The sequence below is a fragment of the Podarcis melisellensis genome (genome assembly GCF_964234715.1).
Source record: "Podarcis melisellensis genome assembly, chromosome: 7".
Taxonomy (NCBI): Eukaryota; Metazoa; Chordata; class Lepidosauria; order Squamata; family Lacertidae; genus Podarcis; species Podarcis melisellensis.
The window spans coordinates 37,710,171-37,734,451 of NC_138539.1; the positions used below are offsets into that span (position 1 = coordinate 37,710,171).

General features: G+C 40.8%; 1 protein-coding gene and 1 long non-coding RNA gene across 2 annotated transcripts in view; one reads left to right on the forward strand and one right to left on the reverse strand.

Annotated features, from left to right (window-relative positions):
* Positions 1-21,267, reverse strand: part of LOC309374806 (DGAT1/2-independent enzyme synthesizing storage lipids-like) — a gene marked incomplete at its 5' end in the record, with an annotated part of 204,787 nt that extends 183,520 nt beyond the window's left edge. The window contains 2 exons of the mRNA XM_081919986.1: positions 17,854-17,911; positions 21,205-21,267. Of these exons, the coding sequence (XP_081776112.1) occupies positions 17,854-17,911; positions 21,205-21,267 (121 nt within the window). The remainder of the gene's footprint in view (positions 1-17,853; positions 17,912-21,204) is intronic.
* Positions 1,349-17,834, forward strand: LOC309373467. The gene is made up of 3 exons (XR_014170060.1): positions 1,349-1,581; positions 10,669-10,717; positions 17,400-17,834. It is a non-coding gene; the product is annotated as an uncharacterized lncRNA (long non-coding RNA).
* Positions 21,268-24,281: the final 3,014 nt, after the last annotated feature.

A 24,281-nucleotide genomic window follows, 5' to 3' on the forward strand; every position in this document is an offset into this window, starting at 1 on the left:
AATAATGATGCTAGAATAATAGAATCTGCAGAAATATCTACAGAAAATATCCAAGTACTTTTTTTTTTACTATGGCAGACCAACACGGCTACCTATCTGTATGGGGAAATCAATCACACTTGTTGCAATTTTTATGTGGTATTCATTCAGCAGTGGCTCCATTCTTGTCACCCTGATAGCATCATTGATTGAAGTTCTCACTGCCCACATAGTGAGAGTTTCCACAATCCAGGGTGGATATCACCTTAGTGGGGTGTGTCACCCCATTTCAAAACCACGCCAGCTTAGTTGGAGGTGTGGGTGTTTCCCAAGCCATTAAGGGGGCACAGCAAGTGCAGAACACATTTTCTTACATGCCACTGTATGGCACAATGATGAATGACAGCATTAGCTGAAGGTAGAGAGGGAAAGGCAAGTTGGGAATGAGGTCAGCACAGTATACGCAGACAAGAAGGACTGGGTCCATCAATGTGTTTGAATCACATCCATCTTGCCACTATCTTCCTTGCTCATCTGCTGCATCATGATAAGTACTTTGATCCTGACTTAAAGCAACCAAGTCAAATACCAGGAATGATTGATCTCCCTTGTACAATTTTGAATCAGTTATTTCCCATATTCTTTCTGTTTCCTTCACTACCATATTGGAGAAACAACTGGCTTCTCCTGAATAGGCAGTTCCAAGGAAAGGAAGGAAAGGCAAAAGATAAAAAGAGAAATGAAACATGATCCTTCTCTAGTCCTTTTGCAAGCTCTCATTTTCTCAGTTGCTTCCCTATACAAAGCCACTAGTTCTAGGCATTCAGGTGTGTTGAGATAGACCATTTGGCCAGTGGGATCTGTTGCATTAGGGTGGATGAGGCAAATTCAGGCTGTTCAATTAAAGCTGATAAAACGGTAACCGCCCTTCTGCCAGGCCCTTTCTGCCTGCCTTCACACTTATGACATGGGGATGCCACTGCCTGGCAGTTTCCTCCTCCTCCTCAGTTTCTGTTGCCATTGTAGTACTCAGCATGGACAAGGAGTGGGGGCATCACTAGAATCAGTGGCTCTGGGTTTCCTTCCTGTTGGCATTCCTGCCACTACCCATCCCAACAGGCACCAGCTAGCACTGATTTCATGCACCCGTAAAAAACAGGTGCCTTTCCCCCCCCTACAGCAATGTGCCTAAAAGAACCTTTACCTAGTTGGCCTTTGCAAGGGTTGGTGGGCTTCTGTGTCTTGGCTACTTTCTTATCACTTTCATATTTTTGAGAAATAAACGTTAATACCTTCTTCCAATGATGTGGTCTTCTTGTTTCTTTAAAGGTGCAAGGAAATTTTTGTGTGAGGGGAAACAATACTTCAGTCAGCAAGGGTTGCTTGGCCAAATTGCCCCATGGTGTCACATAATCTCGGTCAGATGCCTCCATCAGCAATCTAGCCACCTATTCTACACCTGCTGGTATTTCTTCATCAGGCCCAAGGGCAGTTCCACATAGAAGACATTACAGAAATACAGCCTCAAGTTACCAACCAACACCTGGAACACAGTGCTCAAGTGGGAACCTGGCCTTGCAGTTGGTTCATTTTATGATGAAGGTACCACAATCATATTGTTTCTGTTTTAAATATTTTATTTTCCTCTCTATTTCTTGATTTATTATCATTGAGGACTGTGTTTATAATCTTTTAATATCCTGTTTCACTAACTCTTTTCTTGGGGAATTTATTAGTTCTTTTTCTTTTATTTTTATTTCTTCTAAGATTTCTTGCTTTTTCAACTCTCTCATCTTTTTTGGTATGTGCTTTGCGGAATAAGCCCCCCGTATAACTGCCTTATGTTGGGTTGAAATAAACGACAGACGAATGGCAAGTGTCATATGGAAGGCATCTCTCGAGCATGTCTCGGGAAGTCCCTTTTATTGAATATTACAGCATTGCCACATATGTGCTTGTTGCTGATTGGTTAACACAAATACAATGCAAAGGTTGCATATAAGTATTAATCATCAATAGATTAAAGGGTGGGAAAGGGAACACAGAATTGGACAGGTGTGAAAACCTCCTTATTAAACTATTACTAATGATTGATATAGCAAGACTTAAACTATTACTAGTGATTGATATAGCATTCATCCGTAGATATGGTCAACCATGCATTAAGAACAGGTCAGGGTACAATGTTTTCATGAACTCAATGTGAACTGAACATTCTAGGGTGAGGAATGAATGCTTCAGCTTAGAACGGTTTGCCAGAATCATTTGCAAAAGCAAAACTTCCCATCAGCCTTACTCGCATCTCATACTACTTTTAAATCTGTCTTCTCATTTAAATTAATTTCAAAATAATCCATTAGCATCTCCCCCCGCTTTTCTAATATTTCTTGATCGTTCAATAAATTATCATTTAATCTCCATCTCACTGGGAAACCTTGCCCTGTTCTTAATTCCACAATAAGGAATTGTGATCTGATAATGTCCGATGTAGAATTTCTACCTTCTTTACCTTAATAGAAAAATCTCTAGAAGTCCATACAGAGTCTGTTCTGCTCGCAGTTATCAACGCTAAAATAAAATGTGAATTGCCTGGTCAGTGTGTGTTTTGCTTTCCAAATATCAATGAGGGTTAAATTGTCTGTTATCTGAAAAAAGGCATTGGGTATCGCTTTTTCTTATAGTTGTATCCCATTCCAGAGAAGCTACACTATTCATATCTCCCATCAATATTATATTTCAATTCATATTTTCCTTTCCCCCCAAATGCTTTTTATTGAGTTTTTTTCCACAAATATAAATAAAACTTAATATTTTACAATCATCATTTTGTATTCTCTTATTTATCCTGCACAGTTTCGTGCCCAGATGTGCTGGTCCCAGGGGGAATAAGGTACTATTACCGGAGCCCAAGAACAGTCCAGAGTCTCTAGCAGGGCAGACGATCACTAGACGAGACACGAGGTCCGAGACAGGGAGCCGGGCGGGGTAACAGGAACGCTGGTAGGGCAGAAGCAGGAAGCCAGGCGAGGAACAGGAGCACTGGTAGGGCATAAGCAGAAGTCCAGGCGAGGAACAGGAACACTGGTAAGGCAGAAGCAGGAATCCAGGCGAGGAACAGGAACACTGGTAAGGCAGAAGCAGGAATCCAGGCGAGGAACAGGAACACCGGAGAGTCAGAAACAGGAAGCCGGGCGAGGAACAGGCACACTGGGAGTGCCGAACAAGGACTGGGTAAAGCAAGTACTCCACAACGACGTTGCTCCCGCAACCTGGGACCGGGCTGCCTGACCTTTATCTTCTTCTAAGGCCGGGGGCGGTCCCGGCCCCCAGAAGCCCTGCCTCTCTTGGCCTTAAGGCGAGCACTCCTCCTGGGAGACACCAGTTCCCTTCGCCTCTCTGCCCTAAGCCTCTGCAGATCAGGAGAGGCCGAAGGGTTACTGGGCCCCGGGGGAGGCTCACCTGTAGCCACTGAGTCTTCCAGCACCTCTGGGGCCTGAATGATTTCACCTGGTGCCTGCTCTTGAGTTTCCTCAGCATCTAGGCCTTGCCCCAGTTCAGCCGGCCCTGGAGGCGGGGACTCCTGTGCCGGCTGGGATTCCTCCAGATCGCTCTCAGACTCGGAATCCCAGGCCATCACACCAGACTTCCCTCCTTCCCTGCTTCAGTTTTCCTATTTTACATCTTCTCTTGCAGATTCTTATTTACCCTCTATTCACATCACAGGATTTATGTTAACCCTGCTACCGTTTTTAAACTTCAACAACTAAATCTTATCTATGCAACAAATGTACTCCAGTCTGCTTCAAACTTTGTCCCTTTTTGGTCTCGAATTTTATAAGTCATTTTAGCCAATTCTGTATATTCAAAGAATTTGATCTGCCACTCCATTACCGTTGGGATCTCCTGGGATTTCGACTTTTGGGCCACAAGTATCCTAGCTGCAGCCGTCACATACTGGAATAATTTATGATCTTCTTTTTTCACCTCCTCTCCTATTATCCCTAGTAAGAAAGCCTCTGGTTTCTTTGGAAATGTATATTTAAGAAGTTTTTTCAGCTAATTATATATCGGATCCCAAAACTTTTTCATCTTTTCACACGTCCATCGTATATGGTAGAATTCCCCATCTTTTATTTGCACTTCCAGCAGGCTTTATTACTCAATCTGTACATTTTTGCCAATTTAACCGGGGTAATGTACCACCGGTACATCATTTCCCCTAGGTTTTCTTTTAAGTAGAGCGTGCTGTAAACCTCATACCTTCATTCCATTATCTTACCCAATTATCGTACTCAATATTGTAACCAAAGTCGACTGCCCATTTTATCATGACTTCTTTAATTAATTCATGCTTAGTATCCCATTCCAATAAATAGTCATACATTTTAGACAAAGGTTTTGTTCTGCCCTCCAAAATTTCGTTTGATATTTTGCATTTTTCTCACTGAATCCCGTTTTTTTATCCTCTTTTAGTATACCATTCACCTGGTGATATTGTAGCCGTCCCGTGAAACCGCATTTTATATCTCTGACTTACTGACCATCTCTGATGCCAAGGACGTTCTGGCTGGCACCAGTGGGTCAGAGGGGGTTCCTGAAGTAGTGCTGCACCGTTCAGCTCAGATGACCAAGGGGAAACCTCCTGAAAGGTTTGCCGTCACTAGTGTGTGGGTCGGAATGGCACAGTGTGAACCCGAGAGTTTTGAGGATGTTCAGAAACTGCCTCAGGAAGAAGCCAGGAAATGGCATGAGGCGATGCAGAAGGAAATGAACTCAATGGAGTCTCTAGGTGTGTTCTCCCTCATGAAGTTGCTGGTGGGAAACCAGGCCGTGGGTAGCCGTTGGGTTTACCGTCTTAAGCCCACAGCAACAGGAGAACCGCAGTATAAGGCTAGATTAGTGGAGAGAGGATTCACGCAGCGCAGGGGGTTGCATTATACAAAAGTTTATGCTCCCACCTGTAGGAGTGAATCTTTATGTTTGCTCTTGGCCATTGCTGCACAAAGAGGGTTGCTGGTGCAACATTTTGATGTGGACGTTGCTTACTTGAACTCAGACCTCCAGGAGGATCTGTACATGCTTCCTCCTCCAGGGTTTGAGGGCAGTGAGCAAGGTACTGTGTGGAAACTTCACAAGTCAATTTATGGTCTGAAGCAATCCAGTGTCATGGGGAGTTTTGTGGTGGTTTGGAGTTGGGGGTAGGTTTTGTACATACTTTCCCCACAGTAGCACAGGGCGAGAGGGGGTGTGAGGAGAACCTGAGCTTATAGGGTTAAACAGCTCAGAGTGTACGCCCTGCCTACAATTTGGGAGGGGGAGATTCTGCGTCATTTCCGAGAGTCTCCAGCCTTTGTTTTTCCCCTCTACTTTCGCTTTTGAGGAGAGTGGACGTGTTTTCACAATGTTGTTTGCTGTGATAGATAATGGATAGTCTGCTGTAAATAAAAACTGCTTCTAGCTGCTAAGATCCTGTCTGGAATTTATTTAAGCACACTGAAGAAAGCACTTGAGTTTGCAGCTTTCTCTGACCGCTGCTAATCTCTGTGTGTTGCTCAGAGCCTTTGGAATGTGGCCTTTGAAGGCTGGTAGCTGCGCAGCCGAAGCGGGCTGGACGCCAAGGCTTATCTGAGCAATAAATATTCTTCAATATCCTCATATGGTTTTAATTTCCACCCGTTCTCCATTTTCACTAAAATATCTTCATAAGTTACTCTCTTTCCCTCCATGTTTAATTTTGTTGTTGTTAACACTTCATTCAGGGATAGCCACCATGGTGTAGTTCTCTCTAATAAATTTTTATTCTTGTCCCATACATCATACAAGGCCCTCCTAAATATATGATTTGTAAAACCATTGTGTATTTTCGCCTTGTTATACCATAGGTAGGAGTGCCACCCATATCTATTATTATACCCTTCTCGATCCAGCAAATTGGTGTTTTTCAAAATGATCCATTCTTTTATCAAGCACAGGCAAGACGCCTCGTAGTATATCTTCATGTATCAAATGTCAATGAGGGTTAAATTGCCTGTTATCTGAAAAAAGGCATTGGGTATTGCTTTTTCTTATAGTCGTATCCCATTCCAGAGAAGCTACACTATTCTTATCTCCCATCAATATTATATTTCAATTCATATTTTCCAACAGAATTTCTTCAAGGCCAGTTTTTTTCTCATTTGGTGCATACACACCTACTGTATTGGCAATATTTTTTTCTCCTTGTGATGTTATTTGAGTTAGCAATATTCTTCCTTGTTCTTCTTTGGATCCAGTTCAGGTTTTATATACATTACCACGCCTCTCTTCTTTGTTGCATCAAAGGCTACAAAGTCCTTTCCCAATCTTTTATTAATCAAAATTCTTCTATGTTTCTTCACAATGTGTGTTTCTTGAAAGCAAATCACATCCAAATTTAACTTTTTAACCACATGTTCAATCTTGTTTCTTTCAGTTTTATTATTAAGTCCATTTACAGTCATCTTGCTCTTTATTTGTCTCTTGTCTCAGCCTCTGTTGGTTCTTCTTTCTGTCTTGCTTCCAAATCAAATGCCCTTTCTCCTGCTAATTCTTTTCCATATTTTCTCCAGAATTAGTCTGCTTCAGTGGGATCCCAACACCTTTGTTTTCTTCCTTTATGTGTAAAAGATTGTGCATCAGGCTATACCCAACAATAATGGATTTTGTTATATTTCAGTGTATCTGCCAAATATTTGAAATTTACTCTTTTCTTTAACAACCTCATCAGGATTTATTTCAAGATTATTATTTTCTGCTTGACGATCTGGAGATTTTTCTGGTAGTGAATCTGTATTACTCTGTTCTGAATTCTCTTTGGACAAAACGGAGTGTTTCCGGAGGTGGCAGAGAGATATTTCCTAATTTGTCTGGCAGGGCAAAAAGCCCAGAATTAAGTTTAAGATATTAACAGATGCGAAAGAAAGAGGGGGCTTTGCCCTGCCAGACTTAAGGTTGTACTATGAAGCCGCAGCTTTCTGCTGGCTAAAAGACTGGTTACTTCTCGAAGACACTGATGTGTTGGATTTGGAAGGTTATAACAATGCTTTTGGTTGGCATGCATACTTATGGTATGATAAGGTTAAGATCAATAAGGCCTTTAAGAACCATATTGTCAGAAAAGCAGTGTTCAGTGTCTGGACAAAATATAAAGACTTATTGGAAAATAAAACTCCAAGGTGGCTTTCACCTTTGGAAGCTAAGGCCCGAAAAACACCCAATATGGAGGCTAAATGGCCAAAGTATTCGGAAATCCTAGAAAAAGATGGAGATAATTGGAAATTGCAGAGTTTGGAGAAAATGAAGGATAAAGTGCGAGACTGGTTACATTACGCTCAGATTAAGGAAGTTTTTAAAAATGATAGAAAGTTAGGGTTCCAGGTGGAGAAATCGAAGTTGGAAACAGAACTGTTAGAACCTAAGACTAAGGTACTTTCAAGAATGTATAACTTGCTGTTGAAATGGAACACACAAGACGAAATGGTTAAATCGGCTATGATAAAATGGGCACAGGATATTGGGCATAACATTATGTTTGAAGATTGGGAAAGGTTGTGGACCACTGGGTTGAACTTTACTGCATGTAATGCTTTGAAGGAAAATGTAATGAAAATGATATACAGATGGTACATGACCCCAGTTAAACTTGCCAAAATATACCATTTGTCTGATAATAAATGCTGGAAATGTAAAGAAAATGAAGGAACATTCTTTCACCTCTGGTGGACTTGCCCTAAAGTGAAGGCCTTCTGGGAAATGATATATAATGAGTTAAAAAAGGTATTTAAGTATACCTTTACTAAGAAACCAGAGGCCTTCCTTCCGGGTATTGTCAGCCAGAAGGTGTTAAAGAAGGATAGAACATTTTTTATGTATGCAACAACGGCAGCAAGGATACTTATCGCTAAGAACTGGAAAACTCAAGATCTACCCACACTGAAAGAATGGCAGATGCAACTGATGGACTATATGCAACTGGCGGAGATGACTGGCAGAATTCGAGACCTGGGAGAAGAAAGGATTGAAGAAGATTGGAAGAAATTTAAGATCTATCTACAAAAATATTGTGATTTAGTGGAATGTTAAGAAGGATGCTTGGTTATAAATAATTGGCCATCACTAAAATGGATCAGAATTTGATGATAAGAGAGATTAAGAGAAACAAAATTTGTAAGAGAACTTTTATATTGTATTTAAATGAGTGGCTATAAAACTGCAAATAAGATGATAATTTGCTTGAAAAAATTTATCAATGATGTAAGTGGGAGCGGGAAACGCGAGGAAGTCTAAAGATGTTATGAAATCTTGTAAAAACAAAGCAATGTTGTTTATTATTTTTGTATTTCTTTTATTAAAAACTCCAATAAATATTTATTAAAAAAAATGAATTCTCTTTGCTAAAAAAAACCAAACAGTCACTCAGCAGTTTTTTGGGTTTTTTTGCTTTAGCCTATCTAGATTTCACATGAAAATTTTTGTCCACTGCCACACTAACCATTTCTTCTTCCAGTACAATCAGGTTAGCAAGTTATTTTATTATTTTTTCACTTCTCTTCGTGAATTTCACCGCTTCAGTATCTTCCTTCATCCTCTCTTGTGTCAGGAACTTGGCCCCCCAGAGTGCAGGGGAAGAGTTAGAAATCAAACTAAGTGAACAATGGACAGACTCTGCAGATGAGTGTTGGCTGACAGAATTGAGAAAGGGCAGTTTGACCCCCCTTCCCGGGGAAGACTCTATTAGCTCTCAATAAGAGGAAGAGTTGGAAGGCATCCAGGGCATTGCTAGGCATTCAGGAGATAAGCAGAGGTCTGTGTTTGTGTCGAGTGAGAGTGGGGAGAGTTGAGCTCAGCCTCTCAGTCCCCATTCTAAGCAACTGGATAAAATCAGAGAGCATGGCAGATCAAGGTGATTGAATATATGGGACTAGCAGAGATGACTGGCAGAATCCGTGACCAGAGGAGAGAGACAGTGGAAGAGGACTGGAAAAAATTTAAAGTGTATCTTAAGAATTTTTGTAAAATTATGGAATGAGAAGATGTCAAGGGCTATGAAATTAGAGAATTTATAGCTGTTAAAATCTAAACTTAAGAGAATTTAAAGAAAGTTGTGTTTTTCAAAATTGAAAGAAGGATTGCTTAAAGCTAATTTAAAAAATAAGGGTGCAGTGATGGGAAGGTTTGGGGAAGTCATGTATGTTTGTTTTGTATGTTTTTCTTTTTTTCTTTCTATTTTGTTGTCTATTCTGTTTTCTATACTGTTTAAAATGAATAAAAAATTTTATAAAAAAAAAAAAAGATAAAATCAGAGAGCAACAGAAGGGTAAGAGGGGAAAGGTGGGAGTTTGGCATCCTTCCTGCTATGGGAGAGGTGAAACTTGTATTGGCCACAATTTTATCAGCAAAGGGAAAAAAAGGAAAGGGAAAAAATCTCTTCCTCCCTCCTTCCTCCCCTCTCTCCCTTCTTCCTTCCTCCACTTCCCCTCCTCCTTTTAAAGGTTCAAAATAATAAATACTTTTTTCAGTTATTATATGAAATAACTAAATCATTTTAAATAATTATACTAATATTTTAAACTTTAATTCTCAATTTCAATATGAAAAGAGAGAGGGGGAAAGGAAAATAAGTAGAAGAAAAGAAAAACTAACTTTTCAATACTTGTAATTATATCAGAATGCCACTAGATGGTGCTCTGTCCTTTCTTTTGGGAAAATGTTCATTAAAAAATGAAAAGCAAAGTAGAAAAACCAGTTATCATTTTTCCTGCCACACTGTTCTATTATGCTTCCGTCCTTGTTCTCTTACTCTGCTTTCTCACACTTAGCTTCCCCCCTTATCTGTTATTTTGATTTCTTATTTCCTGTTTTCCCTTGTTCTGCTTTTTTCCAGTTATTATTTGAGGAAGTTTGCTGTGGGTCTTGATGGTGCTGTGTGTCTGTGCTCAATCTCGGAGCTCCCTGCATGGCTCCCTGCAAAGCCTTGGGAGCTTCCAGAGAACATCCTTTGACACTGCTGGACCCTTCAGAACCCAAACTTTTCCTTCAGACTTTTTTTGAGAAGGTGCTTTACCCATGCTCCCTTCCCATCTCCTCGCAGCAAGCGGGATGTTCAGGACGAGTGGTCTCCATCATCCGCCATTATCCGCAGTCGACCTGGAAGTCACTAGTTATTAGGTTGATAACTACTAGCCATCAAAGTTTTCTCTGCTCATTTCAGGAAGCAATCTCCAATAGTCATGAAAAAGCATCTTCTATTATTAAACCAAGGAGCAAAGGCCTCTTAAGAGCATAAGAAGAACTTGCTGTATCCAGCCAGTGACCCATCTAGTCCAGCATGCTGTTCTCACAGTGGCCACTTTAAAACATTTAAAAACTGCATTAGGCTATTGTAATAAAAGTCTCCAAGAGACTCCTGAAAGAGAAAAGCAAGGACCCCTGCCAAATCTCTGCTGAAAAGGTATTCCACAGTATGGGAGTGGTGATACTAAATGCCCAACATCTGGCTGAGGCAGAAGACACCGTTGATGGAATCTTTTGAGGAGCTGGAGATGGTGTTCATAAGTGGTTCATGTTTCACAAGCATACTGTAAGGCTGGTAGTACAATAGCTTTGTAAACAAGCATTTTGGTTTCTGTGCGAAGGTCCTCAACACTGCACGGGAGAAAGCTGCACTTGCAGAGCTCAGGCGACGCTGGATGTCAGCCCTTGTGGAAAGATAACTGCCCAGGTAGGAGAAGTGAGCAACACTTTCTAATGTTACACCATTGAGTTGGACTTGTGGCGCTCTATAGGGGTTGTTTTGTGCTTGTTGATGCATCAATTTGATTTTTTGGATGTTGCATGATAGGCCAGGCATTTCATAAGCTTCTGCGAAGATATCTAGGATGGTTTGGAGGTCCTCCTTTGAGTGTGCACACACTACGTTGTCATCAGCATACTGAAGCTCTTTGAAGGAAGTTATGGCAACCTTACTCTTTGCTTCAGCCTACTCAGATTAAAGAGCTTTCCATTTGTTAGATATATAATTTCTACTCTGGTGGGGAGTTTCCCTTCGACAAAGTGTTGGATCATGGCAATGAAAATAATGAATAGAGTTAGGAGATAACACAACTTTGTTTAACACCTGATCACACTGAGAGCCATTGTTATCTGCGACTGTTGCTTTCATATTATCATGGAGGAACCGAATGATGTTATCTGGGCAACTAATTTTCAGAAGGACAGTCCACGGGGCATTACGATTTACAGTGTTGAAGGCCTTAGTCAAGTCAATAAAGGCCATATACAGGCAGGTATCCCATCAGGTCCACTAGTGTCAGGGAACTGCCATCAGCTCAGAGGCGGGAGGTGGAAGGGCAGTTGGGTTACAGAGAACCTCCGAAGATCTTGCAAAGCAGCTCTTCCTCCAGCAAGGAGGGAAGCCCCGCCTCCAGTGGGGAAGGGATCCAGGGATTGGAAGATGTTAGAGAGAGCCGCAACACCGAGCCTGAGCAAAGCGGGGGGGGGAGGCAACTCTCCCTTTGCCAGCGCTCTCTCTGCGCAGTCAGTTTACGCGCAAAGAGGGGAGGAGAAGGATGGGGGTCAAAGACTGTTATGCTGGGGAAAGTTTAAGGACCGCCCAATCCCAGATTCTGCTAGCGACTGAGCAGACATGGACTTGAGACGCTCTGCACTGTAAATGTTTTTGTACAGATAATAAAGCCTGGAAAAGACCGGTGAGAGTCTTGCCTGTTCGCTCACAAGCAACCACGCAGGCATATAACAAGTGGCTTTGTTGTTTTTCATTTGGTTAATAGCTGTACACAACTTTCCCCAATTTGGAGATACTGCAAGCTCATCTCTAATTTGTTTTTGCGGAATTTGTGAGAGGACTTCAGCAGCTACAGAGAGTTGTGGTTAAGGAGATGTTGGTAATGTTCTTTCCATCACAGTGCAATAGCTTCTTTATCTTTTAGAAGTGTGGTACTGTCTGTTGAGCATAGGGGGCATATGCCATGATTTATTGTCCCATAGATGGTCTTTGTGGCTTTAAAGAAACTCTGTGCATCATGAGTGTTGGCTAAGTGCTGGATCTCTTGAGCATTTTTTTATCCACCAGGTGTTCATGGGCTGCAACAATGGATGTTTTTATTTTGGTCCAGTGTTCCTCAATGTTATCAGGGAACTCCGAAAGTAGATGGTCCTTAAGAGTAGCTTGGAAGCAATTACACTTAATGGGATCTTGAAGGGTTTCAGTGTTTATTTTGTGCCTTGGTTTCCTTCCTTGAAACCTGCGTTGAGGTATAATCTTGATAGCCATTGCTGACCGTCTTAATCAGTGATCTGTCCAGCAGTCGTTGGCACTAATCATAGCTGTGGTAAGGAGCACATCATGGCAATCTTCAGCTTGGACAATTGCATTGTCTAAGAGGTGCCAGTGGTTCGTCTGAGAGTGCCTCCATGATTAAAATTTACAGTCGGACCTTGGAAGTTGAACGGAATCTGTTCCGGAAGTCCGTTCAACTTCCGAAAATGTTTGAAAACCAAATCGTGGCTTCTGATTGGCTGCAAAAAGCTACTGCTGCCAATCAGAAGCCACGGAAGCCCCGTCAGACGTTTGGGTTCCAAAAGAACGTTCACAAACCGGAACAATCTCTTTCGGGTTTGCGTCATTGTTGCATCATATATACATTTGTCGAAAGTCTGTGTTGGTAATAACAAGGTTGTGCACTGCACATATAGCCAAAAGAAAGATTCTGTTCTGGTTGCTGTTGCCAATTACTTCTTTCCCAATAGTCCCAGGCCATAGATCGAAATCTTGCCCAACTCTTGCATTAATATCACCCAGGAGGATAATATTATGCTCCTTAGTGGTCTCTGATAGGATGACATCCTATCAGAGAGTAAAATTTATCTTTAATGTCTTCATTGGCATCCCGCGTTGGTGCATAAGCACTTAGAATAGTAGCCTGTTGGTTTTTGGTGAGTTAAAAGCCGTTCATTAATGCCGGTAGGGACTTTCTTAAAAAAAACACGTTTATTTTGCTTTAAGCAGGTATATGTAAACAGGTACATATAAATATAGACAACCAAAATTACAAAGGAAAATTCCTTAATAGTAATGGAAAAAAACTAAAAAAAACTACAAAAAACCCCCAAGTACATGACATAAGCAATTATGGGAAAGATAAAAGAAAAAAAGAAGAAAGAAAAAGAAATAGGAAGATGAGCCAAATCAGGAAAGCTCATCTATTGTACACTTCCGTCAAGCTCACAACAGATCATTATTCTTATCAATTAACTCTATCTGCATTCCAAAGGAATCCCTCCTCTTGGTATCAGGGAGCATTTCTCTATGCGGTATCATGCCGGTAGGGACTTTTGACAAGAGCTTCACAAGATTGTTTTTGATAGCAAAGCCTACTCCATGTATTCAATGTTTTTGTTCAGCAAGTGAGCGTTTTAGTAACATCATTATGCTGCCCAAGTCCTGAGACTCAATGAGCATACACAAGAGCTTCTGCAGAAAGATTTGTGTTACAGGGCTCAGATCTTGGAACAGCCTTTTATAAACATAAAAGAAGTGTCACTGTTTTGATACAGAAGATTTGTAGACATTACTCTTTCAGATATAGCATTATTTCGAGGTTCAATTAAGAACTCGCCTTCCCGTTGCACTCTTTGATTATGTTGCTACCAGTTTAAGTCTCCAAAAGGGGAATTCTGGGAGTTTTGCAGGATAGGACAAGAAGGCACTTAGGCTCTTCAGTATGTACACCAAGGGCTGAGCTAATGAGCTAATGACCCTTCACATTAATTAATATACAATCCAGCACAATTCTGTGTATCTTAACTTAGGTTTAATTACATAATAATGAAAGTTTTCTATTACAAATGAATGATCATAAACATTACAACTGCTTTATATGGACTAGTTAGCTTTGTAATGCTTATCAAATTGCTCTGAAAGAGCTCTTAATATGTTTCCTGCCCTTTTTTGGTGTTTATCCCAAGGATTTTCAATTGCAGTCTTTGTCTGTTGAAAGAAGAACAAAGGAATATTGTGTTATATCAATATATTGCAAAATGGATATTTACAGTTATTCATATCTGTGAGGAAAAAGCTAAAGGAATCAGAACCAGCAGAATAAAGAATCCCATTTTTTCCAGTTACAGATGCGCAATATGACAGCCCTTGTCTCACAATCCTCAAGAGTGACTTTTTCAGCATGGAGGGTTGGGCAAGAGCAGCCAGGGCCAGGAAACCCCACTAGGAAACTGTTCTTCTCTCCTTGAATCCAGCCCCCTGTCTTTATGTTTTTTTTTACCAAGAGCACTGTATGAGAATGGTAGAGATACAACCAAACATAAGTGCCTTGGGCTGCTTGGTACGAATTAGTTTTCCTGCATAGTTGTTACCTCCAGTTATGTGAGGAAAACTGCAGAAATGCTATTGAGTTATATTTCACTATGCTCAGTGCTATTTTTCCAGAAAAAGAGGTGCCTGAACTCACTATGAACACCTCCCTCGTTCTCTTAGAATGGCAAGGGCTGACAGGGCTAGTGAAAAAAAACAGTCACCTCCTGGTTCCATGCCTGAAAACAGCACAGCAGGGCATGGGTAAAAATAGCAGAGTAGGATGGAGTCGCATTCACGTGCAGAGTTGCAATAAGTCACACAAACAACAGAAGTTCGTCAGTAATAGTTTCACTGAGGCTTAAGAGCGTACAGTGCTTACTGGGTCCCCCAGCCATGAGGGGGCTTGGAAGAACCCTCTGGGCAGATTCTGGGGCATATGAGGGGCAGAAGAAGTCCTATTGCATGAGCAGATCTTTGTGCAGCACTACATAAAATGCATAGGTTTTTCATGGTCTCAACAATTTACGGAGCGGGAAAGCTGACTCATGAACATAATGCACAAAAGTCTATATAATAAACCCTATCTCTCGTCATACAGAAGGAGCAAAGTCAGTAGGCAGAAGACAATTTATACGACTGAAAGAGAGAAACCAACAGGAAAAGAATATTCTACTTTTTTGCTTCCAGGCGTAGAGTTAACTTACTTTTTCAGCCAGCTCTGCAGCTGTTATATTTGGATCATATGGGATGGATTCTCCAATATATGTCCTCAGTTTCACTGGAAATCCTCCATATACGGGAAGGTAGAGAAGTCTTGTTTTCTCATAAAACCATCTTGTCAGCCCTATGTATGAAAGGGAAAAGAGTCTGTAAGAAAGCGATCCCATATCAAATTTGAAATTAGTTGGCATTCTGTGTTTCTAGCAATTCCAGTCAATCCATCCCAGAGAGGAAGCGTTAAATAGTATGAGTCCTTTGGAAAAGAAAAAGCAGCATATTCTTTCAGCTCTTCTCTGCTCTTTAAAAATCAAGGTCATAAGTTGTAAAATAGACTGCAGAATATGGTTTTTTTCCTGCTCAGTTCCCCTCCATGTTGGGGTTCCTACCAATTTTATAGATTATAGCTATCTTTAAAATCTAAGAAAAAACTAATCAAGGACATGTTCACTCAGTCCTGAGACAGGCAGCACAACTTTTGCAGATCAGTGTACGCTGAATAAGCTCTACTAGAAAGTAGTAAAAAGATATTCTGTTTCTTAAAAAATGTATATTATTAATAATATGTTTATTGCCTGAAAGCAGTTTTCTTGATCAACCAAGTTACTCATTTGACTTTCCAATGTTCCTGTATGCTTCACAAATGTTTTGTGTAAATATAGGGATGATGGGCTAAAAGAATAAAATCAAAATCAAAAGGTAGCTGAGAACTGGAGAATTACTTCACCCCACCCGCTCCACCTTTATTTTGGTTAAGGACTAGGAATAATGCTCCCCATCTGGCATTACAATGACAAGCCTGATGTAATTGACTTCAAATTGCACATGCTGTCCCCCAGATTTTCAAGAATTGAAGAGGAAAAAAAACTATTTTTCTTTTTAAATGTAATTGATTATAATAGCTTTTTAAAAAAAGTAGTGGTGGGAAATACTTGGAACTCCAGATATCATTTGACCCCCAAACAGGGGATTTGCCATCCTCAACTACTTAGGATGCTAGATCAAGGATATCAACACATTAAGTCTTATCTAGGATAATCCTGAAGGCAATGCAAATTGCAAAAAGATCACTCACCCTTTTGCCTCCAAAGCTACCCGAGCGAAACCTGTGCAGTTACCCCACATTATGTTGTAGTCATTACTAAAGTTTCCTTCTCTACCGCCACCAGGGGCAATGCCCAGTGAATGGCCTTTCTTCAAAATTTCCACAGATTCAGCTTCTTTAAAATCTTTCAACCCGGCCGCATCTAAAGCCGTCTTCCATCCTGACAAAATAAGACCCAAATAGAAGAAGAGTGTGGCTACAATACAAGTGTCCAAAGATATTGCACTATTATGGATCACAAGCATAGCTCTCTGCCAATGCATTTCAACTAGGATTTCATGGAGGGGGACTTTATGCTAATTCCTCTTTTGCTCAGATGTTCTAACAGTAGGCTTTTTTTGGAAAGCACATTGAGTGGGGTTGAGTGCTGAGGTGGCCACCTTTTTGGAAATGGGTTCCTCAAGTCAAGTTTGTAATACATTCAAGTTTGCATTATGATAAAAATACAGTCCATAGTGCTTGCTGCACCACCCAAAACTTCAATCCCTTTAAGATGCAGAGCTTTTGGATATAGTACATACTCACACATGGCACAGAGGAGGCTTTGCTGGTGGAAAACAGCAGAGATTCATCCACAGATATATGGGTGGAGAGTATATGCTGCATTAATGAACCAGTGGAATACCCCCAAAGAGCACACTTTGGGCTCGGTCCTTCCTTCCTTCCATGACCTTTCTGTGTCTGCTCAGAGGAAGATGATGTGGGGGGAGTGGCAGTGGAGGGCCATGAACACTACAGCAAGGGTGCCACATGTGTTTGATTGCAGTGTCACATGGGGGCATAAAAGCTGTGTGTGGGAGTGCTTGATTGGCTATGTATTTGGGTGGGGCCATGTTTTCTGGGATCTGTGTGCAGATTTGGTGATAGGTTGGACTTGCTATGAAAGCCACGGACATGTCTTTGGGGCTTCACTTGGGCTTCTGCTCTTTTCCTTAGCTGTAGCTCCCACCCCGTCCCAGCTGCCACCCAGTGGTGTTTGAATACAGAGGATTTTGCGTAGGTGGTTTGCTAGTGCAGATGCTCCCAAGCAGACTCCCATAATTTGCGTTGTTCTTTCCAGTAACAAATATCCATCTTTACTAATTACTGAATTTTGCAAAACTCTTTGTACTTTAGGAAATCATCAACTTAGAGACGCATTTTCCTAAACCTTGTCCTATTCTAGTATTAAAGTCAGCAGTAATTATTATATGAGAGCCTGCAGTTACAGCATAGAGATCAGATGTCACATTATCCAGATTCCTTCAGTTCTTAGATCCCTGAGGAAGAATGTAGACAAGTTGTACAAGAAAGCATGAAATGTCTGCATGGAAGCACAGGAATTGTCTTGCAATTACTACAGTAAAAGAAGAAGAAGAGGCACTCTCATAGCTGTTTTGTGGTCAGGTAAGTTTTTCCTGCAATGTGATAATGGGCCAAAAGACCCAGGTTGACATGCTGTATTGGAAACATCGCCTGATTCAAATATGATGCCTGAAACATTATTGGGAGAAGAGGTTGATGTTGTAAATGGCCAAAAGCAAGCCTGCAGTTTCCAACTTCCTTTTTTGTGAGGACTCTTGCTGATATTTCATGTGTTGTTTTTCACCTGATTCTGATACAATGCTTTATATTTTATAGCATTGTATATCTTATAGCTTTATTTTATATCATATTTCACATATTTTATATAAAAAAGTATGATTTAAATTTAATAACTTACCTGGAAACCAATATATGGCACGATCAATTATTGTAAAGCACTCTCTCCCTGTCTCCTTGAAAAGTCTAGCGACAAGTTAAGAAGGCCCAAAAAGTATTGAAGGACTATTTTGAAATAAATTTGAACACAACGGTGGAAAAAAGAACAATTTGGGACGCGAGTAAAGCCGTGATGAGAGGGTTCTTAATACAACAGAATGCTATTAAGAAAAGGAAACAAAATGAAAAGAAAGATAAGATCTTGGAAAAAATAAAAGAGTTAGAAAAGAAGCTAAGAGGAAACCCGAAGTCGCAGCCGACTCTGAGAGAAATTAAACTCCACCAGGCACAATATGCTAGACTGATCAATCAGGAAATAGAATGGAAGATTAAGTCAATGAAACAAAAAACGTTTGAATCGGCTAATAAATGTGGAAAACTGCTGGCCTGGCAGTTGAAGAAGAGACAAAAGCTGAACACAGTTACAAATCTGGAAATTGAAGGAAAAAACATCCAGAACCCTGTGGAAATCAGGAAATCCTTTCAGAAATATTTCAAGAAGCTATATACTCAAGGGCCGCAAAATGAGGTTGAGATTGAACAATTTTTGGAAAAGAACAGCCTTAAAAAATTCACACAAGAAAATAGATTACTCCTGAACAGTCAAATAACACGACAAGAAATTGAACATGCCATTCAGAATACGAAGCTGGGCAAATCTCCAGGACCAGATGGTCTTACCTCCAAGTATTATAAGATAATGAGTGACTATTTGATTCAACCCTTAATGGAGGTCAGCAACGAAATTTTGGAGGGAAAGAAGGCGCCGGAATCGTGGAAGGAAGCTTTTATCACGCTGATACCAAAATCAGAAACTGAAAAGACACAACTTAAGAACTATCGCCCCATCTCCCTTTTAAATGTGGATTATAAAATATTTGCTGATGTTTTGGCAGGAAGACTTAAAAAAGTTTTGAATGAAGTAATTCACAAGGACCAGGCTGGCTTTCTCCCAGGTAGACATATGTTTGCAAACACAAGGAACATTATTGACATTTTGGAACTTTTGCAAACAGACATAAACACTAGAGCAGTGCTGATATTCATAGACGCGGAGAAGGCCTTTGACAACATCTCTTGGAAATTTATGAAGGGAAACTTAAAAGAAATGGGAGTGGGGCGGGGTTTTGAAAATGGGATTGATGCGCTATATTCAGAACAAAAAGCTAAACTGATAGTTAATAATGTGGTAACGGAAGAATTCAAAATTGAAAAAGGAACACGACAAGGCTGCCCGATTTCCCCTCTGTTATTTATCTCAGTTCTGGAGGTGCTCTTGAATATGATTAGAGGTGACCGGTTGGTGAAAGGGATTCAGGTCGGAGCGAAACAATATAAACTGAAAGCTTTCGCAGATGACCTAGTTTTGACATTGCAGGAGCCAGAATCTAGCACGAAAAGAGTTTTACAACTGATACATGACTTTGGTCAGGTTGCAGGATTTAAGCTAAATAAACAAAAAACAAAGGTGTTAGGAAAAAATATGACAGAAATAGAGTCAGAACGGTTTCAGAGAGAAACAGAATTATCACTGGTGAAAAGGGTAAAATACCTAGGGGTTAATATAACAACCAAAAATCTGAGTCTATTCAAAGATAATTATGAAAAATGTTGGTCTGAAATTAAGAGAGACTTGGAAAGTTGGGCAAAGTTGAAGCTTTCTTTGTTAGGCCGAATTGCTGCAATTAAGATGAATGTGCTGCCAAAGATGTTGTTTTTGTTTCAAACATTGCAAATTGTGGACAAAACGGAGTGTTTCCGGAAGTGGCAGAGAGATATTTCCAAATTTGTCTGGCAGGGCAAAAAGCCCAGAATCAAGTTTAAGATATTAACAGATGCAAAGGAAAGAGGGGGCTTTGCCCTGCCAGACTTAAGGTTGTACTATGAAGCCGCAGCTTTCTGCTGGCTAAAAGATTGGCTACTTCTTGAGGACACTGATGTTCTAGACCTGGAAGGTTATAACAATGCGTTTGGTTGGCATGCATATTTATGGTATGATAAAGTTAAGATCAACAAGGCCTTTAAGAACCATATTGTCAGGAAAGCAGTGTTTAATGTCTGGACAAAATATAAAGACTTATTGGAAAATAAAACACCAAGGTGGCTTTCACCTTTGGAAGCTAAGGCCCGAAAAGGAACCAATATGGAAGCCTATTGGCCAAAATATTGGGAATTGTTAGAAAAAGACGGAGACAATTGGAAATTGCAGAGTATGGAGGAAATGAAGGATAAAGTGCGAGACTGGTTACACTACGCTCAGATCAAGGAAGTTTTTAAATGTGACAAAAAGTTAGGATTCCAGGTGGAGAAATCGAAGTTGGAAACAGAGCTGCTAGAACCTAAGACTAAGGTACTTTCAAGAATGTATAACTTGCTGTTGAAATGGAATACACAAGACGAAATGGTTAAGTCGGCTATGATAAAATGGGCACAGGACATTGGGCATAACATTATGTTTGAGGACTGGGAAAGGTTGTGGACCACTGGGTTGAATTTTACTGCATGTAATGCTTTGAAAGAAAATGTAATGAAAATGATATACAGATGGTACATGACCCCAGTTAAACTTGCCAAAATATACCATTCGTCAGATAACAAATGCTGGAAATGTAAGGAAAATGAAGGAACATTTTACCACCTCTGGTGGACCTGCCCTAAGGTGAAGGCCTTCTGGGAAATGATATATAATGAGCTGAAAAAGGTATTTAAGTATACCTTCACTAAGAAACCAGAGGCCTTCCTCCTGGGCATTGTCGACCAGAAGGTGTTAAAGAAAGACAGAACATTTTTCATGTATGCGACAACAGCAGCAAGGATATTACTTGCCAAGAACTGGAAAACTCAAGATCTACCCACACTGGAAGAATGGCAGATGCAACTGATGGACTATATGCAGCTGGCGGAGATGACCGGCAGAATCCGAGACCTGGGAGAAGAAAGGATGGAAGAGGACTGGAAGAAATTTAAGACTTATTTACAAAAATATTGTGATTTAATGGAATATTAAGAAAGATGCTTGGTTATAAACAATTGGCCATCACTAAAATAGATCAGGAAATGATGACAAGAGAGATTAAGAGAAACAAAGTTGAAGGACAATTATTTTAACGTATTTTATTGGTATATAAGTTGGAAATAAGATGATAATTTGCTTGACAAAAACTTATTAATGACGTAAATGGGAGCGGGAGGCGGGAGGAAGTTCAAAGATGACAGGAAACTTTGTTAAAGCAAAAAAATACTGTTTATTATTAATGTACTTTTTTCTTTTTTCTTTAAAAATCTTAATAAATATTTTATAAAAAAAAGAAAAGAAAAGTCTAGCGACAAGGAAGAAATAGTCAATAGTACAAACTGGGTGATAAAAGATAATGAGTCACCACGCTGTCTGCCTGCTGCCTCCTCCCCCCCCCCCCCCCGTTGCATGGTGGCTAACTGTTTCACCTGGGATTCGCAAGCTCCTATTCGTCGGGATTTGCTGCTGCCGTCGGCGCTGTTGGCGCGCGGCAGATCGTGTCTGGAGATATTTCCTTTGCTGCCACTTGCATTCCCCGTTGTTCTGCGCTGGCACGTCACGTTGGGTGGTGCTGGGAGCGTGCGTCAACAGCGGAAAAGCCAGCAAAGGAACCCACAGCTTGGCACATTCAACAGGATGCGTCGTGCAGCTCCCACAACGTTACACGGTGCGCCGTGCATGGCGCCAAAACGGTTAGCTGCCATGCAGTTGGGGCAAGAGCCAACAGCCAATGGGAGCAGGGCCCCTCGGAGCGCCACGGGCTCTTCTGCTGTGGGCAGCTTGGTGTGAGTTCGGGAGCGAGCGTTGGAGTCTGGGGAAGAGCTGCCTGCAGCAGAAGAGTCCCCAGTGCTCCAACAGGCTCTGCTCCACTCGGCTGTTGGTGGCTCGCAGTTGTTTCTTGTACTGAGGCTTTCCACTCAATTTAAATTATGTGGTGCGAACACAACACCGAGGAAGACGGAGGGTGGGAAAAACAGTGAGCTGATGGGTGGCAGCATTTTGGAATTCACTGCAAAGTGCCTCTTTCTGGGGATGTGAAGTGGAATAGCAGCATTGCTGCCAGAGAAGAACAGATGCCGATGGCCAAACCCTGTTATTACTGCCTCTAGAACTTCTTTCCAGTTGGGTTATTGGGGACCATGCCACATTACACAGCCATTGCATTTTTGTCTACAAATTACTAAGTCATCTGAAAACAGACCTTTACATAGTTGAATTGCATATTTTTTATTTTACTCTATCTTCACTACATCTTTCAACAAAAAAGGATGGGTAAAGAGACAAAATTGATAAGGGGGGGCCTTTAAACTACAGCTGTTTTGCTTCCAATAATAGCGGTTTTATAGGGAGGAATTTAATTTCTGCTTCTCAGTGTTATAATATCGGAAAAGCTGTAAGTGTATAATTTCATCTCCGCAAATAGAGAACATCTTAGTTGTGTTTTAAGTTGACAATGTGGAAACAGGCTAAGATTTTCATACAACTGGTTTGTACACACGCACATAGACAAGACAGCATTTCTCTCTCTCTCTCTCTGCTGATCCCTGCACAGGAACTGACAAATAACACAACTACTAGCACATTTGCAAAACTAAGCAAGGATCGTTTGTTGAGATTGCAGGGGGTTGACTAGACAACCCGTTGGGCCCCTTCCAACTCTATAGTTTATGATTCTATTAACAAAACCTTTTAATTACATTCCCGGTAAGCACAAATTGCCTTGACTTTGGTCACCTCTCTCTGAGAGAAGTCTTGTCTGGTGCTCTACTTTTTCATAGACACATTTCTACCAGTATGGAAACACATCCCTTTATGCGGAGGTTTAAAGAGACTGATGTGGGTGTGCCATCTGTATGAAGAAACCAAGCATTGTGAAAAAGAGAGAAGGCTTGGGGAGGCGGCCTTTGGAAGTTGTGGCCATTTGTAATCAACATAAGTATGGAATCACACCTATAAGAACATTCATAATGCACAATAACATATTGCATCACAGAAAATCAGTTCTTGACTAAGTAATAAAGGTAGGAATTGTACTCGCAGCAATCTGTCTGCGATTCATAGAATCATTAAGAACAAATATCCATGGCTTGTAAAAGCCAAACAGAACCAGAAAACATAAAAAAACACATGTATCTTATCTTCACTAGTCACTTCATGAATCACTTGCAGAAGAGTTAAAGCTGATTAAAACTGATTAAAACCACTTTGTTGTTTAGTCATGTTTGACTCTTTGTGACCCCATGGACCACAGGAAGACAGGCACTCCTGTCTTCTAAAAGCCAGATAAAAACCACAGGCTTTCCAGAGAGAGATGATGCCTTGCAAGCTGTTGAGTCCCTTCCAGGCACTGTTCTGCTTCATTGCCTGACACTCCTGAGAACATGAGGGAGCCCTGTTTGCTCCATGGTTGCCATGGAGACCAGGACCTAGAGTTTTTATGGTCAAGAGCCATGTGTTGCAGCATTTCTGGTCTTTGAACTTGTAGGAGCATAGAGACTGCTCTATAAAAAGTGGAGATAAAGAAGAAAATACAGTTATAAAAGGGGAAATCAGTGAAATTCATAAAATATTCATAGAAATGGAGGGTCAAGAATGTAAGGCTTGGGTCTCTCCCCCCCACACAAGATGACTCCGGCAGTTAATTGTTTAAGATTTCTTGGTTCATCAAAAGCCCCGGTTGGAGCTCTGCTAATTTCAGTCTTCCTCCAATGACATAGTTGCTGGAACTGAGCTCTGCCCCCTTTTCCCCCAGCAAGGGAAGGAAGTGCAGAGGATCTCAGCTGGAGCAATGCCAATAATGAGAGACTGACTGCATTCATTTGTCTCTCGCTGTAATGATTGAATAAACTCATTAGTAAGAACTCTTCTTGTTTTTCTCTGCTTCTTGCTGCCACCAGGGGAGGGCGAGGTATAAAATCCCCCAAAGCCTGACAATAGATATAGATATGTAGATGTAGATAGATACGATCATCATCATATTGTAAACCGCCTGATGAACTTCACTTTTTAATGAGTCTGTGACTGAATTGCAGGCACTGCATGACAGAGTAAAATGGACAAACATGTATGTATGCGATTATTCCTCTGACTTAACTGATGAACGCATGCTGGACTTGGATCCTTCACCTCCACCTGACAGTATTGAACATGTGTCGGATGCCAGAGACCCTTTGATATCAGAGCATGTCAACCTGGAATTTCTGGGGCTCCAAAGCAAGCGATACATGCTGCATAATTAAATGCAGCATGGTGCCAATGGAAGAGCTTTTACTGGAGCAGCACAAGGATTCTATATTGTAAACAGAACATGTTATTAAGGTTTGTGTATTACATCATGTTCTTATCTCATACACATCTTATAGTGGGAGAAACCA